The sequence below is a fragment of the Acomys russatus genome, chromosome X, assembly GCF_903995435.1.
Source record: "Acomys russatus chromosome X, mAcoRus1.1, whole genome shotgun sequence".
Classification (NCBI taxonomy): domain Eukaryota; kingdom Metazoa; phylum Chordata; class Mammalia; order Rodentia; family Muridae; genus Acomys; species Acomys russatus.
This window is the reverse complement of record NC_067169.1, coordinates 44,921,163-44,943,852: the sequence shown is the minus strand read 5'-3', so window position 1 is coordinate 44,943,852 and position 22,690 is coordinate 44,921,163. Positions and strand designations below refer to the sequence as shown.

The window sequence follows — 22,690 nt, the reverse complement described above, 5'->3', positions numbered from 1 at the left end:
TTAAAAAGTTTAAGATTTTGGACTCCATATTGGGGAGACACAGCCTGCTACTAATATAGTTATAACCATGCTAATCAAGGTTTTGATGTAGCTTTTATGGCTTGGGAACTAAAACTTAGTCTATTTTTCATTTTGCATCACTGATAGTAATCAAGAATAGAAATTAAATGTTAATGTGTGTCTCAGTTTCTTGTATTTTGCCTTATGCACACTGTTGAAAATAGTACAGCAAATTTTAATTTAGATCTATTTAACTTCCACAGAAGTATTGAATGTTGGCTGTTAGTAAACTACTTGGAAATGGATTTTTTATTTTGTGGCCTTACTTATTTTAAGGAATTCATACTAATAATGTGACAGTATGCCGTGCACAAGGATGCTTGCTGGAATCCCAGCTATTTGGGAGGTTGGGACAAGAGGATTGCTGGAGCCCAGATTGAGCAACATACCAAGAGCCCATATCATAAAAGTAATAATAATTAGAATAGCAGGAATATTAATGTGCTGAATTTAAAACTACTCCTTTACAGTCTCAAATTTTGTTTAATATGAAAACTTTTAAAGCTATTGATTTCAAAATGAAATTTTCTTTCTTTTTTTTAATCTTTTTTAAAATTGTAAAGTCAATACATTTTTATTTAAGGGATGAGTCCTTTCTTTTACTGTCCATCCATGTCATATGTGTTCAGGACTTCTGAAAACAGCCCTCAAAAATGGTCCAGTGTGCTTTTTTTTCCAGCCCTATATGAAAAAAACATGGGAATAATCAGCTGAGCAACTGATGGAAAAGATTTGCTCATCAGCAATAAAATATCCGCAACAGGTTAATTGCTAGCAAAGTAGCACATACAAAACCTAATGTTTTTTTGTTGTTGTTGTTTTGGTTTTTCGAGACAGGGTTTTTTCTGTGTTAGCCTTGGCTGTCTGGACTCACTTTGTAGACCAGGCTTGCCTTGAACTCACAGCGATCTGCCTGCTTCTGCCTCCTGTGTGCTGGGATTACAGGCGTGCACCACCACGCCTGGTTGGGAAAATTTTTTTTTTAATGGTCATGTCTATAGCAAATTAGAAACTGCATTCTAAAATTCTTGGTTACTACCATTTTTTAAAATCTTTTTTTGAAGACATGATCTAATATAGCTCAGGCTGGCCTCTAGCTTCTTGTGTAGCTGAGGATGCTCCTGATCCTCCTGGCTCCCTTCCAAGCATTGGGATTAAAGGTGTATGTCATCACACTTGGTTTTATGTGGTATAAGTAATGGAACCCAGGGTTTTGTATGTGCTAGGCATGTACTCTGCTAGCTGAGTTGTATCCTTTACCCCCAAGTGAAATTTCTAGGATTTCAGTGATTATTTACTTAAAAAAACTATCATGCTTGTTATTCATTTGAATCCATGAACATATTATGACAATAGTCTTCCCTGTAGGTAGAACCAGTAAGTAAAAGTAAATATTTTTTGTAACCCAGTATTGCAATTCATTAACTGGTTGCTAGTTGGTGATATTCTCTTTGCGTTTGAAATAGGGAGATGAAGATGAGGAAATTGATGGGGATACCAATAAACACAAGAAAGGACGTAAGAAAGCAGCTTATGCTGGAGGCTTGGTTTTGGACCCCAAAGTTGGTAAGACTTCGTAGCAGATTGGTACGCCCCTGGTCTTAAGACAGTGGTTCTCAACTTTCTTACTGCTGTGATACTTTAATACAGTTCCTCATGTTGTAGTGAACCCCAACCATAAAATTATTTTCATTGCAATTTCATAACTATAATTTTGCTACTGTTATAAATTATAATGTAAATATTTCTGTTTTGCGATCATCTTAGGTGACCCCTAAGGGTCATTTGACTTTTGGGTTGAGATACACTCACTGTATTAAGAAATAACTTCACGTTGGGCGTGGTGGTGCGCACCTGTAATCCCAGTACTTGGGAGACAGAGGCAGGCAGATCTCTGTGAGTTTAAGGCCAGCCTGGTCTACAAAGTGAGTCCAGGACAGCCAAGGCTACACAAAAAAACCCTGTCTCCAAAAACTAAAAAAAAAGAAAAAAAAAGAAAAAGAAAAAAGAAAAGAAAAGAAAAAGAAATAACTTCACATAGAGGTAGGTGCACTTAAGAAAGTAGACCTTAGTTTTAACTTGGAGGTAAGCAAACTGTTCTCTTAGTGATTTTATTTATATCTCTTATGCATGTGAAATCTAGTTTACCAGTTACCAAACATAGACTCAGTATGAATTATTTGCTATATGTCCATATAGCTTTACTTATGTACCTTGAAATGTAAATTTCATATATTTTAATATGTATAAATATATTTATATATTATTTTAGCTATTTAGAAAGCTCTTAGCTTATAGGTGATAGAAAAATATAGAGTAGGTCAAATTTGGTCTTTGCTCAGTGTTTTAGTCCCTGCTCTACTATAGAGGTGGCTGTTTGTTCTGTAGTAGAAGTTCCTATTTTTTCTCTTTATGTGAGAGCTGCCTCAGTCTTTGCCTATATGTCAGGGCTGGGTAATTTGGAAAGCAGTGTTAAAGGAAATAACCATTGAATTAACAGGAGAGCACCTTTTCTTTGTTGTCCATAAGGAAAAGATGGTTTGTGACATTGAGAGGTTCATCTTTATTTTTCAGACCATCTTAGTTGTTTCCAAGTGTTATAGCTCAATAGTGTAGTTATGTATATTCATATTTATTGTGAATTTTTATCAAGTGACACAGGAGACTTTTTTTTTTCTCCAAGATGGTTTCTCTGTGTAGCTCTGGCTGTCCTGGAACTCCCTCTGTAGAACAGGTTGGCCTCAAACTCACAGAGATCTGCCTGCATCTTCCTGGGAGTGCTGGGATTAAAGGTGTGTGCTACTACTGCCTGGCTGAAGAGACTTTTTTTTTTTTTTTTTTTTTTTATAAAAGCAATTTGATTAGTTGCAATGACAAGGAGTGATACTTTGGAATTAGATATTGGTTTGGGTGCTGCCTATTTAATGCCCCTTAACCTCACTTTCTTTTTCTATGAAAAGGAGATGATAGCATCTAGCACAGAGGAACAGAAGGAGTAAGTGGGATTGTGCAGTCTAGAGACGAGGAGTAAGCTACCAATGCGTGTTTGCAGTTAGTGTTGTTTCCGTGGGCACTTATATGTCAATTTCATTTAAAGGTGAAGAGAACTTTTTATAAGTGTTCTGGGGAAGTTGAGTAGTTTCCTGTTCATCCTTTGTGAGAACAGAGGGTGGATCGTTCCACTACTGACGTTTATGTATCTTTTTCTTGGCCGATCCTTAAGCACAGTGTGTATATGTATGTATGTGGGTATACACATACCACTACTCACTGAGTTTATTTATTTTTGGGGGGTGACAGAGTAATGGGAAAGAATGCTTAACTATTTTTGGAAATGAACACGATCCATTTCCATAACAGTTGACAAGAGAAGGCGTTGGCACCTAATAAGGGTGTGTTTTGGAAACGCTGGGGAACAGGTTGGTTGTCACTGGTTCCCAAGAAAGGCAGTCTTTTCACCCTTCCTTTTGTGATCTGTGTTTTTATTGTAATCTGAGTCATTTTATGGATTTGTAGTTGACTTCCCTTCATTTTATCTTCTTTACAGTGTGGGGTGGCATATATTTTCTATATATGGTACTTTTAATGAGATATTTTGATGGCACTTTAGACTTTTTTTTGAAATTATGTGGCTTTTTTTGTTTCAGGTTTTTATGACAAGTTCATTTTGCTACTGGATTTCAACAGTTTATATCCTTCCATCATTCAGGAATTTAACATTTGTTTTACAACAGTGCAGAGAGTTGCTGCTGAGGTACACAAAGCTGCAGAGGTTTGTATTCAACTGGGGGCTCTTGAAGTGAATGTTAAAAGTATTCTGTAAAGAAGGAAAAGAGCTAGAGGGGTTAGGATCGTAGTTCTTCCTCTTTCCGCTTCCTGGATGCATTAATTGCACCCTTTCTTTGGTATGTTTCTGTACACGTGTGTGCTTGTGTGCCTATGTGTGTTTGTGGAGGCTGGATGTTGACTGCAAGTCTCTTCCTCTTTCCCCTTAATTTTTGAGACAGGTTCTCTCAGTGAAGCTGAGGCTAGAAGGTAGAGCGGCTAGCTAGTGAGTTCCTGGGGTCTGCCTGTCTCAGCCTCCCATCTCCTATTATAGGACTGTAGCACCATGTTGGCTTTACAAATTATTCATTATTTTTGTTTGTATGCCAATGTAAATGTGCATGTGGAGGCTAGAGAACAACTTTCAGGAGTTAGGCCTCCTTTCACTGTGTGCTATAGTGATCAAACTCAGCCTGTGAGGCTTGTACATCAAAAACTTTTAGCCCAGCAGTAGTGGTGCATCCCTTTATTCCCAGCATTCAGGAAGCAGAGGCAGGCATATCTCAGAGTTAGAGGCCAGGCTGGTCTACAGAGAAACTGTGTCTCACATCCCTTACCCTTCCCAGGGAAAATAACCTTTGCTTGCTGAACCATTTTGCTGTCCCTCTGCCTGCTTTTTACCTAGGTTCTGGTGATACAAACTCCAGTCTTCATGCTTGCTTATTGAACTATCTCTTCAGCCTTAATTGTATACTTTCTTACTCATCAAAAAGGAGGGTTGACCAAAAAGTGACTTAGAGTCTTAATTAAAACAATGCTGTAGAGGCATAGTTCATATAATCCACCATACAACCTACCTATTTTTAGTGTACAGTGATAGTTTTTAGTGTCTTAGAGTTTGTAAGCCAATACTTCATTCAGCTTCATTATTCCACAGAAACAAAACAAAATTGTTTAGCTGTCACCTCTATCAAGTTCCTCCATTCATCTTCTAGTTAGCTATTAATTTTTTTCTTAACTATACATTTTTATTAATTTTTTCTCTGGCAGTTTCCATGAATGTATACAACACATTCTCTTTACTCTCATCCTTGCCCTCTTTTATCTCCTTTCTCCCTACAACACTCACTTTCCACATAAATGTCTTTTTGTTTTGTTTTATGACTACTTAACCAAGGCCATGTGTGTGACCATGGAGCCTTGTGTTCTCACCAGCAGCCACTAATCTTTCTGACTGTGTAAAGTTGCCTGTTCTGTGTCCATGGAATCATAAACTATATGACTCTTGTGCGTGTATGGCTTGTTTCACCCAACATACTGATTCTAAGAGTCATTGTGTTGTAGCATATTCCTCTGTATTACTAAAAAATTCTGTGATTATTACTCATCATATTTTATCTGTTTTACCCTCTGTCCCTCTCTTCCCTTTCTCCCTGCTTTCCCCCCATTTACCATCTAGGTTCTGAGTTTATATAGCCTTTAGTTTCAATATGCCCATGATTGGTATTTTCTAGTTTTTTTTTTTGGTTTTTCGAGACAGGGTTTCTCTGTGTAGCCTTGGCCATCCTGGACTCACTTTGTAGACCAGGCCGGCCTTGAACTCACAGTGATCCGCCTTCCTCTGCCTCCCGAGTGCTGGGATTAAAGGCGTGCGCCACCACGCCTGGCTCGGTATTTTCCAGTTTTAATTCAGAGTATTTTGATAGACTTACTTGAGTCAGTTATTATCCCTGGTCTCATCACTTCTGTTCACAGGGGTGGATTCACTTACTACAAATCTGACCGCTAAGAGTAGACCTCTCTGAGGAAGTAGAAGACAATTTTACAAATAAATTATTGGACAGACAACTCCTCCAGATAGCAGCTGTGTTGGCTCTGACCCATTCTTCTCTTCCTTTCCTTTCCTTTCCTTTCCTTTCCTTTCCTTTCCTTTCCTTTCCTTTCCTTTCCTTTCCTTTCCTTTCCTTTCCCCTCCTTTTCTTTCCTTTCCTCTCCCTCCCCCTCTCATCTCCCTCTCCCCTTCCCCTCCCCCTCTCCTCCCTCTCTCCTTCCCTCTCCTTTCCTCTTCTTTTTTTGGTTTTTCGAGACAGGGTTTCTCTGTGTAGCCTTGACTGCCCTGGACTCACTTTGTAGACCAGGCTGGCCTCGAACTCACGGTGATCCACCTACCTCTGCCTCCTGAGTGCTGGGATTAAAGGTGTGTGTTACCACCGCCTGGCATCTTTCTTTTCTTCCTTCCTACCCTCCCTCCTTCCTTCTGTCCTTCCTTTTTTTCGAGGCAGTTTCTCCATGTAACCCTGCCTATCTTGGTGCTTACTCTGTAGACCAGGCTGGCCTCTAACTCAGAGATCCTCCTGCCTCTGCCTCTGAAGTGCTGGGATGAAAAGGCCTATGCCACCACTGCCTAGTTTTCCTGCTTTTTTAAATCACTGTAATAGTTATTGTCCTGCTTCTACAACTGATACCCACCAGAGTTTGGTCTATTTGATTTTTTTTTATTTTCTGAGACGAGGTTTCTCTGTGTAGCTCTGGTTGTCCTGGACTCACTCTGTAGACCAGCCTGCCCTTGGACTCACATAGATCCTTCTGCCTCTGCCTCCCGAGTGCTAGGATTAAAAGTATGTGCCCACATGCCTGGCTGTCTATTTGAATTTTTAATTTTGAGCTCTGGATATATAATAGAGTCGAAAGACCCAAGAGGTCACCTTAAAAATGCTATGTATGTAGCAATTTATGGGTTTTGTAGTATTTTAGAGAGATTAATTACTATCACCCTGGGAGTGGTGTTAGGACTTCAGATGAATTTTAAATTTCCTCACCCAAGAACCTTTTTGTTTACTTTTTATGTGACTTCTCTAGTGCTGTAATACAGTGGAATATATACCAAGGTCTCTTTAATAGGTTTGCTGTCATCATGTGCTCTACTGGAAAACAATAGGTCCTTATTAGTATTGTAAGGGTGTTCATTTTATGATATTGATCTTTATAAAATCAGGTACTTTGTAAAGGCTGGGTTATTAAATGGCATTGACTTGCCATGCTTTAAGCCAAAAGGTTTATTTTTAATTTTGAACCTCTCAAAGGGTAACTGTGCCTGGCTGTTCTTTGCAGCCTGTTAATAGAATTAATGGAGGCTTGAGGAAAAAAGACCTAATGCTTTCCCTGCTTTTTCCTGCTGTAAATTTTAATATAAGAAGACTGCTGATTGCCTTTCTAAAATGTTGCTATTCTTCTGATGATTGCAAAGCAATTTATAGGTAAAAGGTACTCCATAAATGTTAAGGGATATATGCATGTATGTATGCATGTATGTATATGTATATATATAATATGTGTGTATATGTATATTAATTTTTAGAAATGTCATGACCTATTTAAATGTGATACAAATTTGCTGTTTAGTATACAACTTCTTTGTTTTTATCAATGACAGCATTTATATTAATTGTTGTGAAACATTGTATAGCATTTCATTTGGTTGTACATATGTTATAAAACAAGAGTTTTATTATTTTTTTAATCTTAGGAGTCTATGTTAGCATTTGTATTTTAACAATAATTTTCCCAAACATGTTAAACCATATTTTAAAAAATCCATTATTTTACGTTAAATCTAAATTTGTAAGTAGCAACAAGGGTAAAAGATAATGGTAGTGACACAAGCTATAGAACTGCATGGAGGGGGACAGTGGTCTATGACCACACAGATCTTTTTTTTTTTTTTTTGGTTTTTCGAGACAGGGTTTCTCTGTGTAGCCTTGGCCATCCTGGACTCACTTTGTAGACCAGGCTGGCCTCGAACTCACAGCGATCCGCCTGCCTCTGCCTCCCGAGTGCTGGGATTAAAGGCGTGTGCCACCACGCCTGGCCCACAGATCTTTTTCTTGTTTGGGTTCTTTGTGGTTTCTGTTTTTTTTTTTTTTAAAGGCAGGGACTTACTCTGTAACCCTTATTGATCTGGAACATGGTATGTGGCCCAGGCTGGCGTTTACCTCATGATAATCTGTCTCCCTCAGCCTGTCAAGTACTGGGGGTACAGACTGGTACCACGACACCTAAATCACCCCCTTTGAGACTGTTCATGTATTATTGATTTGCTCATACAGGAAAGATTCTAAGATGTAGTGAATGGGTAAAGCACTTGTCAAATATTACTTTAGAAGTTTATTGTTTTAATCAAAGTTTAACCTGTTTCAAGTTTCTATTGTATGCTTTTCAGGATGAAGAACAAGAACAGATTCCTGAGTTGCCAGATCCAAGCTTAGATATGGGGATTTTGCCCAGAGAGATCCGGAAACTGGTAGAGCGGAGAAAGGAGGCAAGCCGTCGGAGGAAACAAGTCAAACAGTTAATGAAACAGCAAGATTTAAATCCGGACCTTGTTCTTCAGGTAAATCTTTCTACTGCAAGATGGTTTGTGACAGTTTCAGCTTCTGTCACTTGATTAATGAGGATTGGGATGAATAGTGTGGTGTGTGCAGTACATGTGCTTGTTTTATTTTGGATAATAACTATTCAGAAGTGCTAGACTGCCTTAGAATGGAAGGCTTCTCTAGCTGCTGAGGCCGTACCTGAGCATTCTTACAGAATCTTGGGAAATCAGGAGTCCACTTGTTTCTAGGAGTGTAGGGTTTGGGAAGACAGATTGAGTATTAAGTACCCCCCTCACACACAGTTTCTCCTTCTCATTGTGATCTAGAGAGATACCCGATGTAATGCTTAAGCATCTACTGATAGTGCTGTTTATCTTTTGCTTTTCTTGGCCTCCAGTATGACATCCGACAGAAGGCTTTGAAGCTCACAGCGAACAGTATGTATGGTTGCCTAGGATTTTCGTACAGCAGATTTTATGCCAAACCACTGGCTGCCTTGGTGACATACAAAGGAAGGGAAGTAAGTGGTAAAATAAAAATCACATCTGTAAATATGTAAACATATGTTGTAATATGGGAGAGCTAAGTTTATTACCTCGTTTTTACAGCTTCAGATATTTCTTTGGAACAAGCTTGAGACAAATAGATGTTTTAATAAGACCTCAGTTGACAGTCCTTTGTGTGTGTGTGTGTGTGTGTGTGTGTGTGTGTGTGTGTGTGTGTGTGTGTGTATGGAATGTCTGTATGCCAGGCTTGCTCTAGACAATAGAGACTGAGTGTGACACATTATGTAAAACTTGTATTTGACTCATACTGGGGGAGGGGACAGGGGGAGGGGGCAGGGGGAGGGGGCAGGGGGAGGGGCATGAGTAGAGCACCTGAGTTGATGAGAAGCTAGTTTGGGAAAACAACTGAAAAAGTATAAAAATGCCTAGGATGATGATATAGAAGTAAATGTTCTTCAGATAATTAAGATGAGGGCAAACAAGAATGTCTGCAGTCTAGCTTAGGGTTAGATTGGATTACTTATGTCAAGGTAAGGCAGCAAATTTTTATTAATGATATTTTAATGTGTAATGTGATAGGTAAAAATCTGGAGAATAGCTAGTGGAGCCCTTTATTTTTACTAAGAGAAAAATCAGAGAGAGGCATCAGAGTCTGCCTTCTATGTGTTATCTTTGTGGGTAACAGATCCCTAGGCATTTTCAATAGGTTGTTGGGCAGATGAATCCAGAATTCTAGGACTATGTTATGGATGGAGTTACATACTGACTTGAGGATGCTAATCAGTTGCCATTAAGTATTGGCACCTTATGAACATTTTAAGTTCACCTACTTTAATATTGTGTGTAGAGGTTTTTATTTTTACAGTCTTTAAAAGCATGGTTATATTAAATATTGAATTCATTCAAGTATATTAGGATAATTTTTTTCTTTTAGTGAATTTAAGGATACTTAATTGTAAACATAATAAATATATAGTTCTCATACTGGTGTCTGGACTCAGAATGCTCTAGAGTGGTGTTTGGCAAACTGGCTTATAGGCCAAAATCAGCCTATTACCTGTTTTTATTTTTAAAGCTAAGGTTTGATTGAAATGGAGCCAAGTTCCTTCATTTATGTTACAAAGTGGAGTAGTTAGGATAAAGTCTTATGTGGCTTACAAAGTAAAATGCTTCTTTCTTGGTACTTTCCGGACAAGATTGACTTTATCAACTATCCAGTAGAGCTTTTAAGATAGGGCAATGACTTTCATCTGTACTATCTATATACAATAGCCTCTAGCTACAAGTGGCTGGTGATTAGATAAGGAACTGGATTTTTACATTTATTTAATTGTAATTAAAACGAATTTAAACTTGGATCCATTACAGGTGGAGAATCACTATTGTATTGCCCATAATATATTTAGTTGTGACATGAAACAAACATCATTGTATTTCAAGAGACGTCTTTTGCAGCCTTATTTCAGAGAAGGGCAAAACATGTATTGAGTAATGATGGTGTGTTAAGAACTGTTTTGTGCATTATTATGTCAAAACTACCCAAGAGTGCTTTGACACGTAATAGCGTTCTATTTTGTAGATGAGGAGGCCAAGGCTCGAGAAAGGAAAGGAGAACAAGTGGCTATTTTGAGTTGAATCTGTGTCTTCCTGATTCTAAGTCTTTTACTGCATTCAGGCTTACCATTAGGGGTGGCTTTTGCAAGTGAACTTCTGCTTTATATTCTGCCTTGTAATAGACAGTTATCCTTTTCAGTACATAGCATGGACTTCTTTTTTTCTTATATAAGAAATATATAGATGTTTTTAGGGGCTAGTTGAAGTGAAAGATGTTTTTAAGTTGGCTAAGTTTACCTCAAAATTATTTAAATTTTATTTCTGTATATATATCCAGTGGCTTCTGATAGAATACCATCTTATTTTTGTATTAGGAAATGCACTCACTATGCCCCAACTGGGTGATAATACATAGGTTTACTATTGAGATTGGATCAAGGTTACTCTTAAGTTTCTCACGAGAGGCAATAGTTGACAATTTACTCCCTTGGAGAGTGCCTCTTGCTGTTGAGAAATCCCTGTTGTTACATTTTCTGCATTGGCTCATAAATCCACAAGCTTAAAAGGGCACCGTTGATAATGATAAGCCCCAAATTTGTCCAATGATCTCTCCTACACCCCTAATCCATTGTAGTTTAAGGGCAGTGTTTTCTTTTAGCTGGGTTTTTAATAGGGAATTTAAACTCAAATTTTACTTTTTACTAATTAACATATAACAAGGACAGAACTAAGCTAAAATTTTACTTTTTGTTTTGCAAAATATAGTGATTATATATCTTAAATAAAATATAAAGCCTCCCTGCTCACTTCACTAAAAAAGAATTTCAGATAAATCTAAAAATAATCATGGGATTGAAATTCTTAGTTTATGCTTTCCTCCTTTTCTCTTTCATATGCTCCTTCCTATATACAATACCTTCTACAGTTGTTGGAGTTACATCTTTAATTAAAGTTAATGAGAAACAATAAGCATATAATGCACCTGTTTTCTGCAACCCTTATTCTAGAAGATCCAAAGATCTTTTTTTTTCTTTTTTTTTTAAAAATATATTTTATTAATTTATTCATATTACATCTCAATAGTTATCCCATCCCTTGTATCCTCCCATTCCTCCCTCCCTCCCATTTTCTCCTTACTCCCCTCCCCTATGACTGTGACTGAGGGGGATTTCCTCCTGCTGTATATGCTCATAGGGTATCAAGTCTCTCCTTGGTAGCCTGCTAGAAGATCCAAAGACCTTTATAGAAGTTATTTACTAAAATAAAAATGATTGCTAGAGAATTGGTAGTAATCACGAACACTGACAGATAGATAGTCTAGTGGTACTCTCTGTATGGATTTGCTGTCCTTTTCTGTATATTGTGGAGTCTCTTGTTTTTAAGGATTTTCATTGTTAAATTGAGACAGTATATGACCATATACCACAGGTTGACCTTGACCGCAAGCCCCCTTAAGTTCTGTGATTGCAGGCTTATGCCTTTCAAGCATGTTTTAATTATTAAAGAGATAGGAAGGATGATGTTGAGACTTTGGAATTCTTTTGCAACTTACTAAACTGGTGATTTGTTATAAGGTACAGTAGACAAAATAATACATTAACCTGAAGATCTTACAAATATTTTGCATTTAAACTTCTGATTTAAATTAAAATTACAGTTCAAGTAGAAATGAGAAGGAAACCTGGTGATGCACCTTTGAAAAGATTATAATGTTTTTCATTTGGATATGAATTAATGCAAAGTCTGGGGAGGCTTGAAAGTTTGCACTTTGGTATGGCTTTGAAGTCCTTTCTCCCTTTTTATTTTTAAGTAGATTTTGTGTGTGCTTAGTTTTGTTGGGATCATGCAGATTTGGCTCTGGTGACCTAATAATTTCTGTAATCAAATGTATTATGGCTGCTAGAATACTCAAGTAATTACTAATTGTACTCTTAAAAACAGATTTATAATGCAAGTGAAAATATTTATGTCAAATGGGCATCAATATTGTCTTCACAGGTGTGATCTTTCATACTTCATACTTTCATACGTCAACTATGCCATCATTTTTAATTGCTTGGTGATAGAGGAATTAGTTACTGTTGAAAGAATCTTATGCAATAACCTCACAGTATGCAAGTTATTTAAAAATAATTGAGCATTTCCGGAGAAGAAATACAGCAACTTCATTTATAGACACTTTTAGAAGTGAATCTCTAGCAAAGCCATCTGTAGTTGTTTTTACTACCAATGTGTGTGTGAAGAGGCATTAAAAAGAAATTGGGTGAGCCTGTGTGGATAACACTGCGTGGGCCCAGATATTTAAACTATGAAGACAACTATCAAATGTCAAGTGTCTGGTGTCGTAATTGAAGTGATTGTTCACTAGATGGCGATAGACACCCTAACATCATTAATCAATTAAGGATTTTATTCTGTGAACAGTAATGTGAAGGCCATTTAGTGACTTAAATCTGTTCATATTTTAGGTTTTTACCAATTTTGAAAATACTAAATAAAAGTTAAAACTGTTCCAAATGATTGTTAATAGTCTAATGGATTTAGTATTTAAAATGATTGTAAGTTTTATTGATGAGAACAATCATTTAATTTATCTTAGTAAGCTAACTCTTCCATTGAGTGGATATATTGTATCTCTGATCATGGAGACACATACCTTTCTTAGTCATAGTACCACAGGCAACTAAAGAAAATTGGAAATGATTTTGGTATGTGATTTTGCCTTTTTGAATAATGTTGTTTTTTTTTAAGTGAGGAATTTAATTTTTTATGATTTCTAAGCATACTCATTGTGTAATCCTTAACATAATAGTGATATTTGCCCTTATAAAATAACTAGTACTTACTGAGTTATTATTTATTTGCTTCTGCTTTCTGTTACTTCTGTGTTCCTGAGGAAACAATTTTTGGTCTGGATTTCTGATTTCAGTTTCAAGTGCAATGCTCAGGAGTAGACCATGCATTTGCATTTGACTGACCCGCAGGCTGACGTGAGTCATCGCCAGCATGCTTCCCAACGAGTTGTAGAAGATCTGGTTTTCAGCTGTGTTCAGAACTGAACTTTGTGCATTTTAGAAAATGTATCCAAATCATTGCATGTGAACATTACCATGTGGGCTTGGCTTTTTGACATTCTCTTGGTGATCAAGTAGTGCTAGTGAGGAGACCTTGGGAACAGCACTGGCAGAAGGCTCTTCCCTTTGGTGCTGTCTGTGATGAAAAAGGATCTTTTAATTATTAAGAGTTCTTTGTCTTTACTTGGAAATAAGTGGATATTTCGAGTTTGCCAATGTTTCTCATGAAATACAGCCTAATTTTATTTTAACTTAAAAGAACAGCATCTAGAAATGTCTAGAGACTTTCCACTCTTCTGTTTTCTTCAGTGGTAACAATACTGTTGTCTTTTTTCCTCCCTCACCTGTCTTTTCCATTTTATAATATACAGGTGCTTGTATGTTTATATTTGGTATATTGAATACTTTTTTTTTTTAGTATGCATGTACCATGATATGTTTATTCTTTTACAGTTTGACAAAAAAAGTATCAGGACAAATTTTGCTCTGTATATCACAATTTAAATATATTCCTTTGGTATATTTTTAGATTTTACTTATTCATATTAACTATTCTATAATGTTTTAGTGAATAAATATATTGTCTCCTACTTTTTTTGACGTATTTTCCTTTTATTGAAAATAGCTATATTTCCTCCACCTAATATATCCAGACTCTGCTTGCCCCCCCCCTTTACTCCCAGTTCCTTCTCAGTTCCCTTTTCATCTAGATCCACTGTGTTTCTGTCACTCAGCTTTTAAGGCAATATAGTATAATATGATAAAACAACAAAAACCCCTAATATATTAGAGTAGGACAAAACAAACAGGGAAACAAACACAATAAATAGATATATGCACAGAGACCCACTTATTCACACGCTTGGGAATCTCATGAGAACACTAAACTGGAAGTCTATACATACATACATACATACATACATACATACATACATACGCGCAAAGGAACTGTAGGGTAAAAAGAGAGTAAGTGGCGGGGAAAAGGGAAAGCCCTGACATGACACTATGAGCCAAGGAACCTCCAAAGATGCCACTGAGTTTATTCTCTGTTGGTTATCTCCTGCTACGCATACAGCCTACCCTTAAAGAATAGTTTGTCTTTCCTGGGAGACTCCTTTGAAGAAAACTAAATTTTCATTTGCAAGTGCAATTGGGTTAGGGATGGGGGCATGTGTCTACTTCTTTCAGCTCTTATACTCCATCTGGTGCAGGCCCATGTATAGCCTATGCATGCTGCCACAGTCTGTTGAGTTCATATGTGTGTTGGTTATGTTGTTTTAGAGGGCTGTGTGTGTGTGTGTGTGTGTGTGTGTGTGTGTGTGTGTGTGTTTTCTTCATTTTCTCTGGCTCTTATGCTCTTTCCCCCTCCTCTTCCCCAAGGTTCCCTGGGACCCAAGGGGAGGCATTTGTTGGAGGCATCCCATATAGTGCTGAGTGTTCCAATGTCTCTCATTCTCTGCATATTGTTTGATTTTGAGTCACTGTCTTTGTTACCAACTGTTGCAGTAGGAAGCTTCTCTGGAGATGGCCCAGCAAGGCACTCATCTGTGCATATAGTGGAATGTCAGCAGAATTCATTTTATTGCTACATTTTTCTTTTAGAACAGTAGTATTTGGTTTTACTCTAGGACCCTGGACTACACGGTCTCAGATTCTTGGTTATCCTAGCAATGCCAAGTAATATGGGTTCCATCATGAAGTGGGCCTTACTTAAGGCAAATCAGATATTGGTTACTCCCACAAGCCCCCCTCCACCCCCCATTGTGCTAGCATATCAGGATACCATTGTAGATAAGAAGGTTTGTGGCTAGGTTGGAATTTCTGTTTCTCCTTTGGTAGTGTGCAGAGTACCTTCTTGTACCAAAGATGCTATAAAGTAGGGATGAAGGATCTGTGTTGACATCAGCCTGAGTTCTTTGTGTTCAGTGAGTTGTGTAGATGTTGTCTTCAGCAATGGGGCCTTGCTGTCAGTTTGTGGAGAGCAATGTATAGTCTTGGCAACAGCTTGGTTTATTTGGGGGTTCCCATAGGACCCCTGTGGTCAACAAGTCAATTAGATGTAATCCAATCCCAGTACTGGAGGCTTCAGTTAATGACAAGTGATGGGCAGTTGGAGCTCCATCTCTTCCATTATTTGACAATTTTATTTGTACATCACCTTCGTATATGTATACATTTTAGAAACATGTACTGTATTAGGTTTCCATAGGTTTCATTAAATGGCTTTTAATTTTAGCTGGCCATTCCTGTGTTCTCCTTCGTCCCCCCTCTTCTCTCCCCTTCTTCACTTGATTCTCCAATTCCAGCCCTACCTCCGTTCATCCATACATATCTATTCTATTTCCCTTTCCTAGAGAAATCTATCCATCCCTTCCACCCTGCTCAGTCCCTTACTCTATACCTAACCTCTGTAGTTCTACAGATTGTAGCTTGGTTATCATTGACATAACAGCTAATACACATATAAGTAGATACTTATCATATTTGTTTTTTGAGGTCTGGGTTACCTTACTCAGGATGATTTTTTTTTCTAGTTCTATCCATTTACCTGCATATTTTCCTTTTTTAAAAAAATGGCTGAATAATATTCTGTTGTATAAATATAGCATATTTTCTTTATTCATTCTTCTGTTGAGGGACATCTGGGTTGTTTCTAATTTCTGGCTATTATGAATAGAGCATTAATGAACATGATTGAGCAAATGTCTCTGCGTTAGAATGAAGTGCCCTTTGGGTTTATGTTCAAGAGTGATATAGCTGGATCTTGATGTAGATCAAGTCCCATCTTCCTGAGCAATCACCTCACTTATTTCCATAGTGGCAGTTTAGGTTTGTACAACCACCAGCAATGAATCAATGTTCCTTTTGCTTCTATATCTTTGCCAACATGAGCTGTCACTTGTGTTATTGATCTTGGCCATTCTGACAGGTGTAAGATGAAATCTCAAAGCTGTTTGACTTTCATTTCTCTGGTTACTAAGGATATTGAAGATTTCTTTAAATGTTTCTCAGCCATTTTAGTTTCCTCTTCTGAGACTTCTTTGTATAGATGCATACCTTATTTTTAATTGGTAGTTTGTTTTCTTGATAATCTAGTTTTTTCATTTCTTTTTATTTTTTTGTATATTAGCCCTTTATCAGATGTGTAGTTGGTAAAATATTTTTTCCATTCTGCAGTCTGCCATTTGGTCCAAATGACAGTGTCCTTCACGGTGCAGAAACTTTTCAGTTTTATGAGGGCCCATTTATTAATTATTGAACTTAGTCCCTGTGTTAACAGTGCTGTTCAGGAAGTTTTCCTGTGCCAGTGAGTTCAAGACTGTTTCCTACATTTTCTTACATCAGATCAATTTATCTGGCCTTATGTTGAGGTCTTTGATCCACTTAGAGTCAACTTTTGTAGAGGGTGATAAGTATGAGTGTATTTGCATTCTTCTACATACGACATCCAGTTTGACCAGCACCATTTGTTGAGGTTGTTGTCATTTTTTTCAATGTGTATTTCTGTTTTCCTCATTAAAAAAACAGTTATCTATAGGTGTGTGGATTTATGTTTGGGTCTGTTGATAAATGTTTGTTTTTGTACCAGTAACATACAATTTTTATTACTAAAGCTCCCTAGTACAATTTGAGGTTGGGGATGGTGATACTTCCAGCAGTTCTTTTATTATTTAAAATTGTTATAGCTATTTTGTTTCTTTTTTTCTATATGAAGATGAAAATTGTCCTTTCAAGATCTGTGAAGAATTTAGTTGGAGTTTTGATGGAAATTGCATTGAATCTGTAGATTGCTTTTGGTAGGATGGCCATTTTTTCCCCCTTGGTTTTTCTGTGTAGCCTTAGCTGGCCTGGACTCACTTTGTAGACCAGGCTGGCTTTGAACTCACAGAGATCCTCCTACCTATGCCTCCTGAGTACTGGGATTAAAGGCGTGCGCCACCACCTCCTGGCCAGGATGGCCATTTTTTACTATGTTATTTTTACATATCCATGAACATGGGAGATTGTTCCATCTTCTGATAACTCCTTTAGTTTGTTTCTTTAATATACTTTTTGCTTGTTTGTTTTTGGTTTTTCGAGACAAGGTTTCTCTGTCTAGCCTTGGCTGTCCCAGACTCTCTTTGTAGACCACGCTGGCCTCGAACTCACAGCGATCTGCCTGTCTCTGCCTCCCAAGTGCTGGGATTAAAGGCGTGCACCACCACGGCTGGTGTTTCTTCAATATCTTAAAAGTTTTTATCATATAAGTGTGGGAGTTTTGGTTTCTTAATAAATTCAGTTGTTTTATGTAAACATGTTTTCGTTTTAATCCCAAGTGTGGGATTTCAGTTTGAGCTTTAGTTGTCCACAGCTGTTAATTGTCTCATGCGGGGTGTGGCTTTTGCCAGGTGGTAAACCCTTCCTCCTGTAGCAGGGAGAAGGCTGTAGTCTAGGGATATAGATGAGAACCCAGAGAGATCATGGTGTGGCAAGAGGTGTTGGTGTGTGGCCTGAGTTTGGAGAGACCAGGGATGGACGGTGTGGCAGTTTGGAGAAGACCGATGGAGACAGATGGAGTGGAGTGCTTCAGGGCACAGTGGCTTAGAGGAGACTGCTGGCTACATCTGCTTTTGGCAGAGATTGGTATAGAACCAAAGAACCTTCAATCCTAAACAGCTGGGAGAGGTAAAGGGACCTCTTCTCCCCACTAACCTTTTCTCTCCTATGTAGGGGTGGGAGGTTAGAAGGCAGGCTGAGGCCTAAACACCCCAAATAAAGTGGAGTTTAATCAAAAGCGGTACATACAGTCTTTCATTTACTTGTTTAGAGTTACTCCCAAGATATTTTATATTGTTTGAGAGTATTGTAAAAGGTATTGTTTCCCTGGTTTCTTTCTCAGTCTGTTCATTGTCTGTATATAGAAAGGCAACTGATTGTTTTGAGTTAATTTTGTATCCAGACACTTTGCTGAAGATCTTTACCAGTTGTAGGAGTTCCCTGGCCGAATTTTGGGGGTCACTTATGTGTGCTATCATTTTATTTGCAAATAAAGATACTTTGACTTCTTCTTTTCCTATTTGTATCCCTTTGATCTTCTCCAGTTGTTTATTGCTTTACCTAAAGCTTCAAATACTGGGGAACTAGAGAGATGGCTCAGTGGTTAAGAGCACTGATTGCTCTTCCAGAGGTCCTGAGTTCAATTCCCAGCAACCACATGGTGGCTCACAACCATTTATAATGTGATCTGATGCCCCCTTCTGGCCTGCAGTTGTACATGCAGGCAAAGCACTCATACACTTAAAAAAATCTTCAAGTACTCTGTTGAATAGATGGAGAGAATGGCTCACCTTGTCTTGTTTCTAATTTTAATGGAAATGCTTTGAGTGTCTCTTCATTTAACTTTATGTTGGTAGGCTGGAGAGATGGCTCAGCCATTAAAGGCTAGTCTCACAAGCAAAAATATAAATTTATGTTGACTATAGGCTTGCTGTTAACTTCTTTAATATGTTGAGATATGCTCCTTGTACCCCTAATCTCTCCAAGACTTTTATCATTAAAGGGTGTTGGATTTTCACAAAGGCCCCTCTCCACATTTTTGAGATAAGATCTTGCTATGTAGGTCAGGCAGGCTGTTATTTATTATTTATCCTAGATGGCTTTCTCCTGCTTCTGCTTTCTTGGCATTGGGAGTAAGGTGTGTGACACTATCAGTGTCTTAGCTTTATCCATTAGTTTCTTTTGTTTTGTTTTTTGATTTTTCAAGGCAGGGTTTCTCTGTGTAGCCTTGGCTGTCCTGGACTCACTTTGTAGACCAGGCTGGCCTTGAACTCACAGCGATCTACCTGCCTCTGCCTCTCGAGTGCTGGGATTAAAGGCGTGCGCCACCACGCCCGGCTTCTTTTTTGGTTCTTAGTATTGAATATGCCATGTTTTAGTGGCTTGTTCTTGCCGTTTATTTTATGGGTTTTCATTGTAAAGAAATGCCTACTTTTCACACTAAATATTTATTTTTTTGTTTCTGTACTATCTAAGCTTATTCTGAAAAAAAAAATGTTTTTGTCTAATGAGCAATCTTATCTTATTTTCTTCTAAATGTTGTAAAACTTGGCTTTAAAAAAATTAGATATTGATTGTTTTGAGGAGCAGTAAAAATTAGGGATCTAATTATATTTACCTGTTTGCTTCTTTGTAGATCTGTTGAATTTTTTATTTTTATTTTTTATTTTTTTGGTTTTTCGAGACAGGGTCTGTCTGTGTAGCCTTGGCCATCCTGGACTCACTTTGTAGACCAGGCTGGCCTCGAACTCACAGCGATTCGCCTGCCTCTGCCTCCCGAGTGCTGGCACTAAAGGCGTGCGCCACCACGCCCGGCTGCGATCTCTTGAATTTGTTTCTCTATTCCTGGGATTAGTTAACCATGATCTATTTTCTTAAAATAAAGTTTTATTGGGCTACAGTCATACTCATTTGTCTTTGATTTTATTTATATCAAACTTTGAACTTGAGTAGTTGCTACAGAGCATCAACTATTTATTATTTATCACTTCACTGAAAAAAAAAATTGCCATCACTGTGGCAAAAGATAAGTTTTTGTAATATAAGAGTGACTCATTTTAATCATTATTAGGCATGATTGAAAATACAGGAAATCATACTCAAGGTAATGAAAGAAAAAAAGTCTTTTGGTCATAAGAAATTATGGATGCTCAGGCTTTACTGATTTTTTTTTTAAATGACCCTATGAAGACTTCTAAGGGAGAGTGAAAGGCAAGTTTATGAGTTCTGAAGTTTTTAAAAAACATTTTGTGTCTATGCATATGTATATACTTTCTAGAAAGTGAGTGGAGAACATTTAAGTGATTTTCAAAGGGGGCCTTGATGCTTAAATGACAAAGAACTGTAGGTTCTTTCATTTATTTCTGTCCTTTAAATATAGCTTAAGGTGAAACAATAGCCTTAAAAACGTATGCTTTGTCACCTAACATATGACCATGTGAAACATCTTTTTTACCAGAACAGACCCATGGAAACTAGTTGATAGGAAGAAGAGTTCTTACTCGTATTCAGAATTGTGATAGCCACTCATGCTCCTTTTGCCATTCTTAACATTTTGACTTTTAAAAAGATTTATTTGTAAGTGTGTGTGTGTGTGTGTGTGTGCGCGCGCGCGCGCGCACGCGTGCGTGCGTGCCACTTGAGCTTGCATGTATATGTGAGCACAAGTGCCCATAGAAGCGAGAGGCATCAGATCTCTCTAGAGTTATAGGCAGTTGTGAGTCAGTTGACTTGGGTACTGGGAAGCAAACTGAGGCCCTCTTCAACGGTAATATCCACTCTTAACTGCTGAGCCATCTCTCCAGGCCCCCTTTCATTTTCATTTTGAGACAATCTTATCTGTAGCACATACCAGTCTGAGATTTGGTATGTATTCCAGGTCCTCTACCCTCTGCCTCCCCAGTGTTAAGGTTTGTGGTACTTTTTACCTAGCCCTTGATTTAACAAAACAAAACAAAACCTTTAAGATTAATATGAGAATTTCTTTGAGGGCTAAAAAGAAAGTTTAGTGCATTTTTACAGATACAGTTTATGCTAGAAAAATAGTATGTTTTAGTGATTATAGATTACTCATGTTTGAAGTTCTTTACATTATAGAAGTCAAAGCCAGAGAAACTTTTTATTGGCACATTTTAGCATTGCCTGCAATTTTCCAGAACTGATAATATACATTATTGGGTTTTATTTATTTGTATTCTATTAATTCTGAATTCAGAATTTGTAGTAATTTATATGAAATAAGGTGGAAGTCTTCTTTGCATGAGCTTAATAATTGTTCTAGGTTCTTATGTACAGTTGCATTTTATAGAAATAATTCTCTACCATCAAATAAGTGACTTCTTAGATGCAGGTCATTTGTATTCATATATTGTACTAAACATCTTCGTTTGCTTAACCACTTCCTTTCTAAAAATCGATGAAAGCAATGCTGCGATATATCAGGTTGAGAAGAGGAAGCTCTGCTTTGGAAACACTCCAAAAGAAGTTAGTGCAGAATATGGCAGGGTAGATTGTTACTAATTGGTGATAAATGTAGTGACAAAAAGTTAGAGTAATTCTGTCTGTAGTTTTAGTAGCTCAGGGATGATATGTTGCATATGCAAGGCTTTCCCTTCAATTCTCATAACTGCAAATAAAACAAAGTCAGTGTATTTTCATATAAGCTTATTGTAATAAACATAAACAGCATGCATTTATAAATAGAACTAGCATATATATTACTTGCTGATGTTTTATAACACATCACATATAGAAATAAGTAAGTGGGTTACACATCGGCCTAATTTGAAACAGTCCCTATGATTTAAAACGATGACTATGTCTTTCAAAATAGGCAAAAGGGGAGAAAAAAAAAAGATTTGATACAAATGCAGCATGCCCTTCTCTTTTCTTGTTAATGAAGTTAAAAATCAGCATCTAGTGATCCATTCATTTTAAGGGTACAAGTTTGGGAGATCACAAAGCTGGATAATAATAGAGGCAGCTGGAAGAGAAAGACTAGCTCAAGCCTTATCTGACTGAGGTCATCCTGTGAATTAGGTCTGGGTTTATGAATGTAAAAGAAGGTTTCATCAAACAGACCACTTAGGTACCTTCTCATTTATTTCTTTTGCATTACTTAAAATTTTCATGGCTGCTACATACTTGTCTGACCTGAGCTTTAAAGAGTTCAAGCCTTGACCCATATGCTAGTATCTTTGTCAGGGAAAAAGATCCACCTCCCATTGCCACCAGCCTCCATCATATTAATGCATGGTCCTAGCATTGTCATTGTGGGTTGGCCTCTCCAAGTTTTTGGTATCATTTACCGGGCATCTTTCATTTATGGAGATTTGTCTATTCTCAGTTTACACTTGTGGTTTTTTTCCCACCTATATGTTCGATTTTCTAATTAGATTTTACTCAACATATGCTGTGTCCTACCTATTCTCATGCCCCATACAGTGATCCTTGTTTGTCCTCACTCTGAGGTCATGCTTATCTATGTGGTTCTGCAGTTAAAAATGAGTGGATATGGAGGTGATGCAGTTTTTTTATTTAGCGTTTTGATATTTAAGACTATTTTGAGTTTATAAGAATAGCTAGGATACTCTGTACAAGAATATTTGAGAAGGCACAATAGAATATTTATTCTTTGATATTTTGCCTTTTAATTACAGAACCCATTGGTAATGTGGATAAGGGTAAGTGAGAAATATTTTCAGACTGACTGTCATTGTCACTGATCTCTGAGATTAAGTTTCATTATGTTGACTAGAATCACATAGACCATAACCTTGGAAATCTCTTTCTTTCTTCTCCAACCTTTTTCAGAATGAATGAC

General features: G+C 37.4%; 1 protein-coding gene and 1 non-coding gene across 2 annotated transcripts in view; both read left to right on the top strand.

Moving 5' to 3' along the window:
- Pola1 (DNA polymerase alpha 1, catalytic subunit) overlaps positions 1 to 22,690 on the top strand; it is a 310,463-nt gene that overhangs the window by 48,432 nt on the left and 239,341 nt on the right. Inside the window, exons 23-26 of the mRNA XM_051142383.1 lie at positions 1,527 to 1,626; positions 3,708 to 3,832; positions 8,045 to 8,215; positions 8,596 to 8,718. Coding sequence (XP_050998340.1) covers positions 1,527 to 1,626; positions 3,708 to 3,832; positions 8,045 to 8,215; positions 8,596 to 8,718 — 519 coding nt within the window. The remainder of the gene's footprint in view (positions 1 to 1,526; positions 1,627 to 3,707; positions 3,833 to 8,044; positions 8,216 to 8,595; positions 8,719 to 22,690) is intronic.
- LOC127186026 (small Cajal body-specific RNA 24) lies at positions 3,128 to 3,254 on the top strand. The gene has a single exon (XR_007830281.1). It is a non-coding gene; the product is annotated as a small Cajal body-specific RNA 24 (non-coding RNA).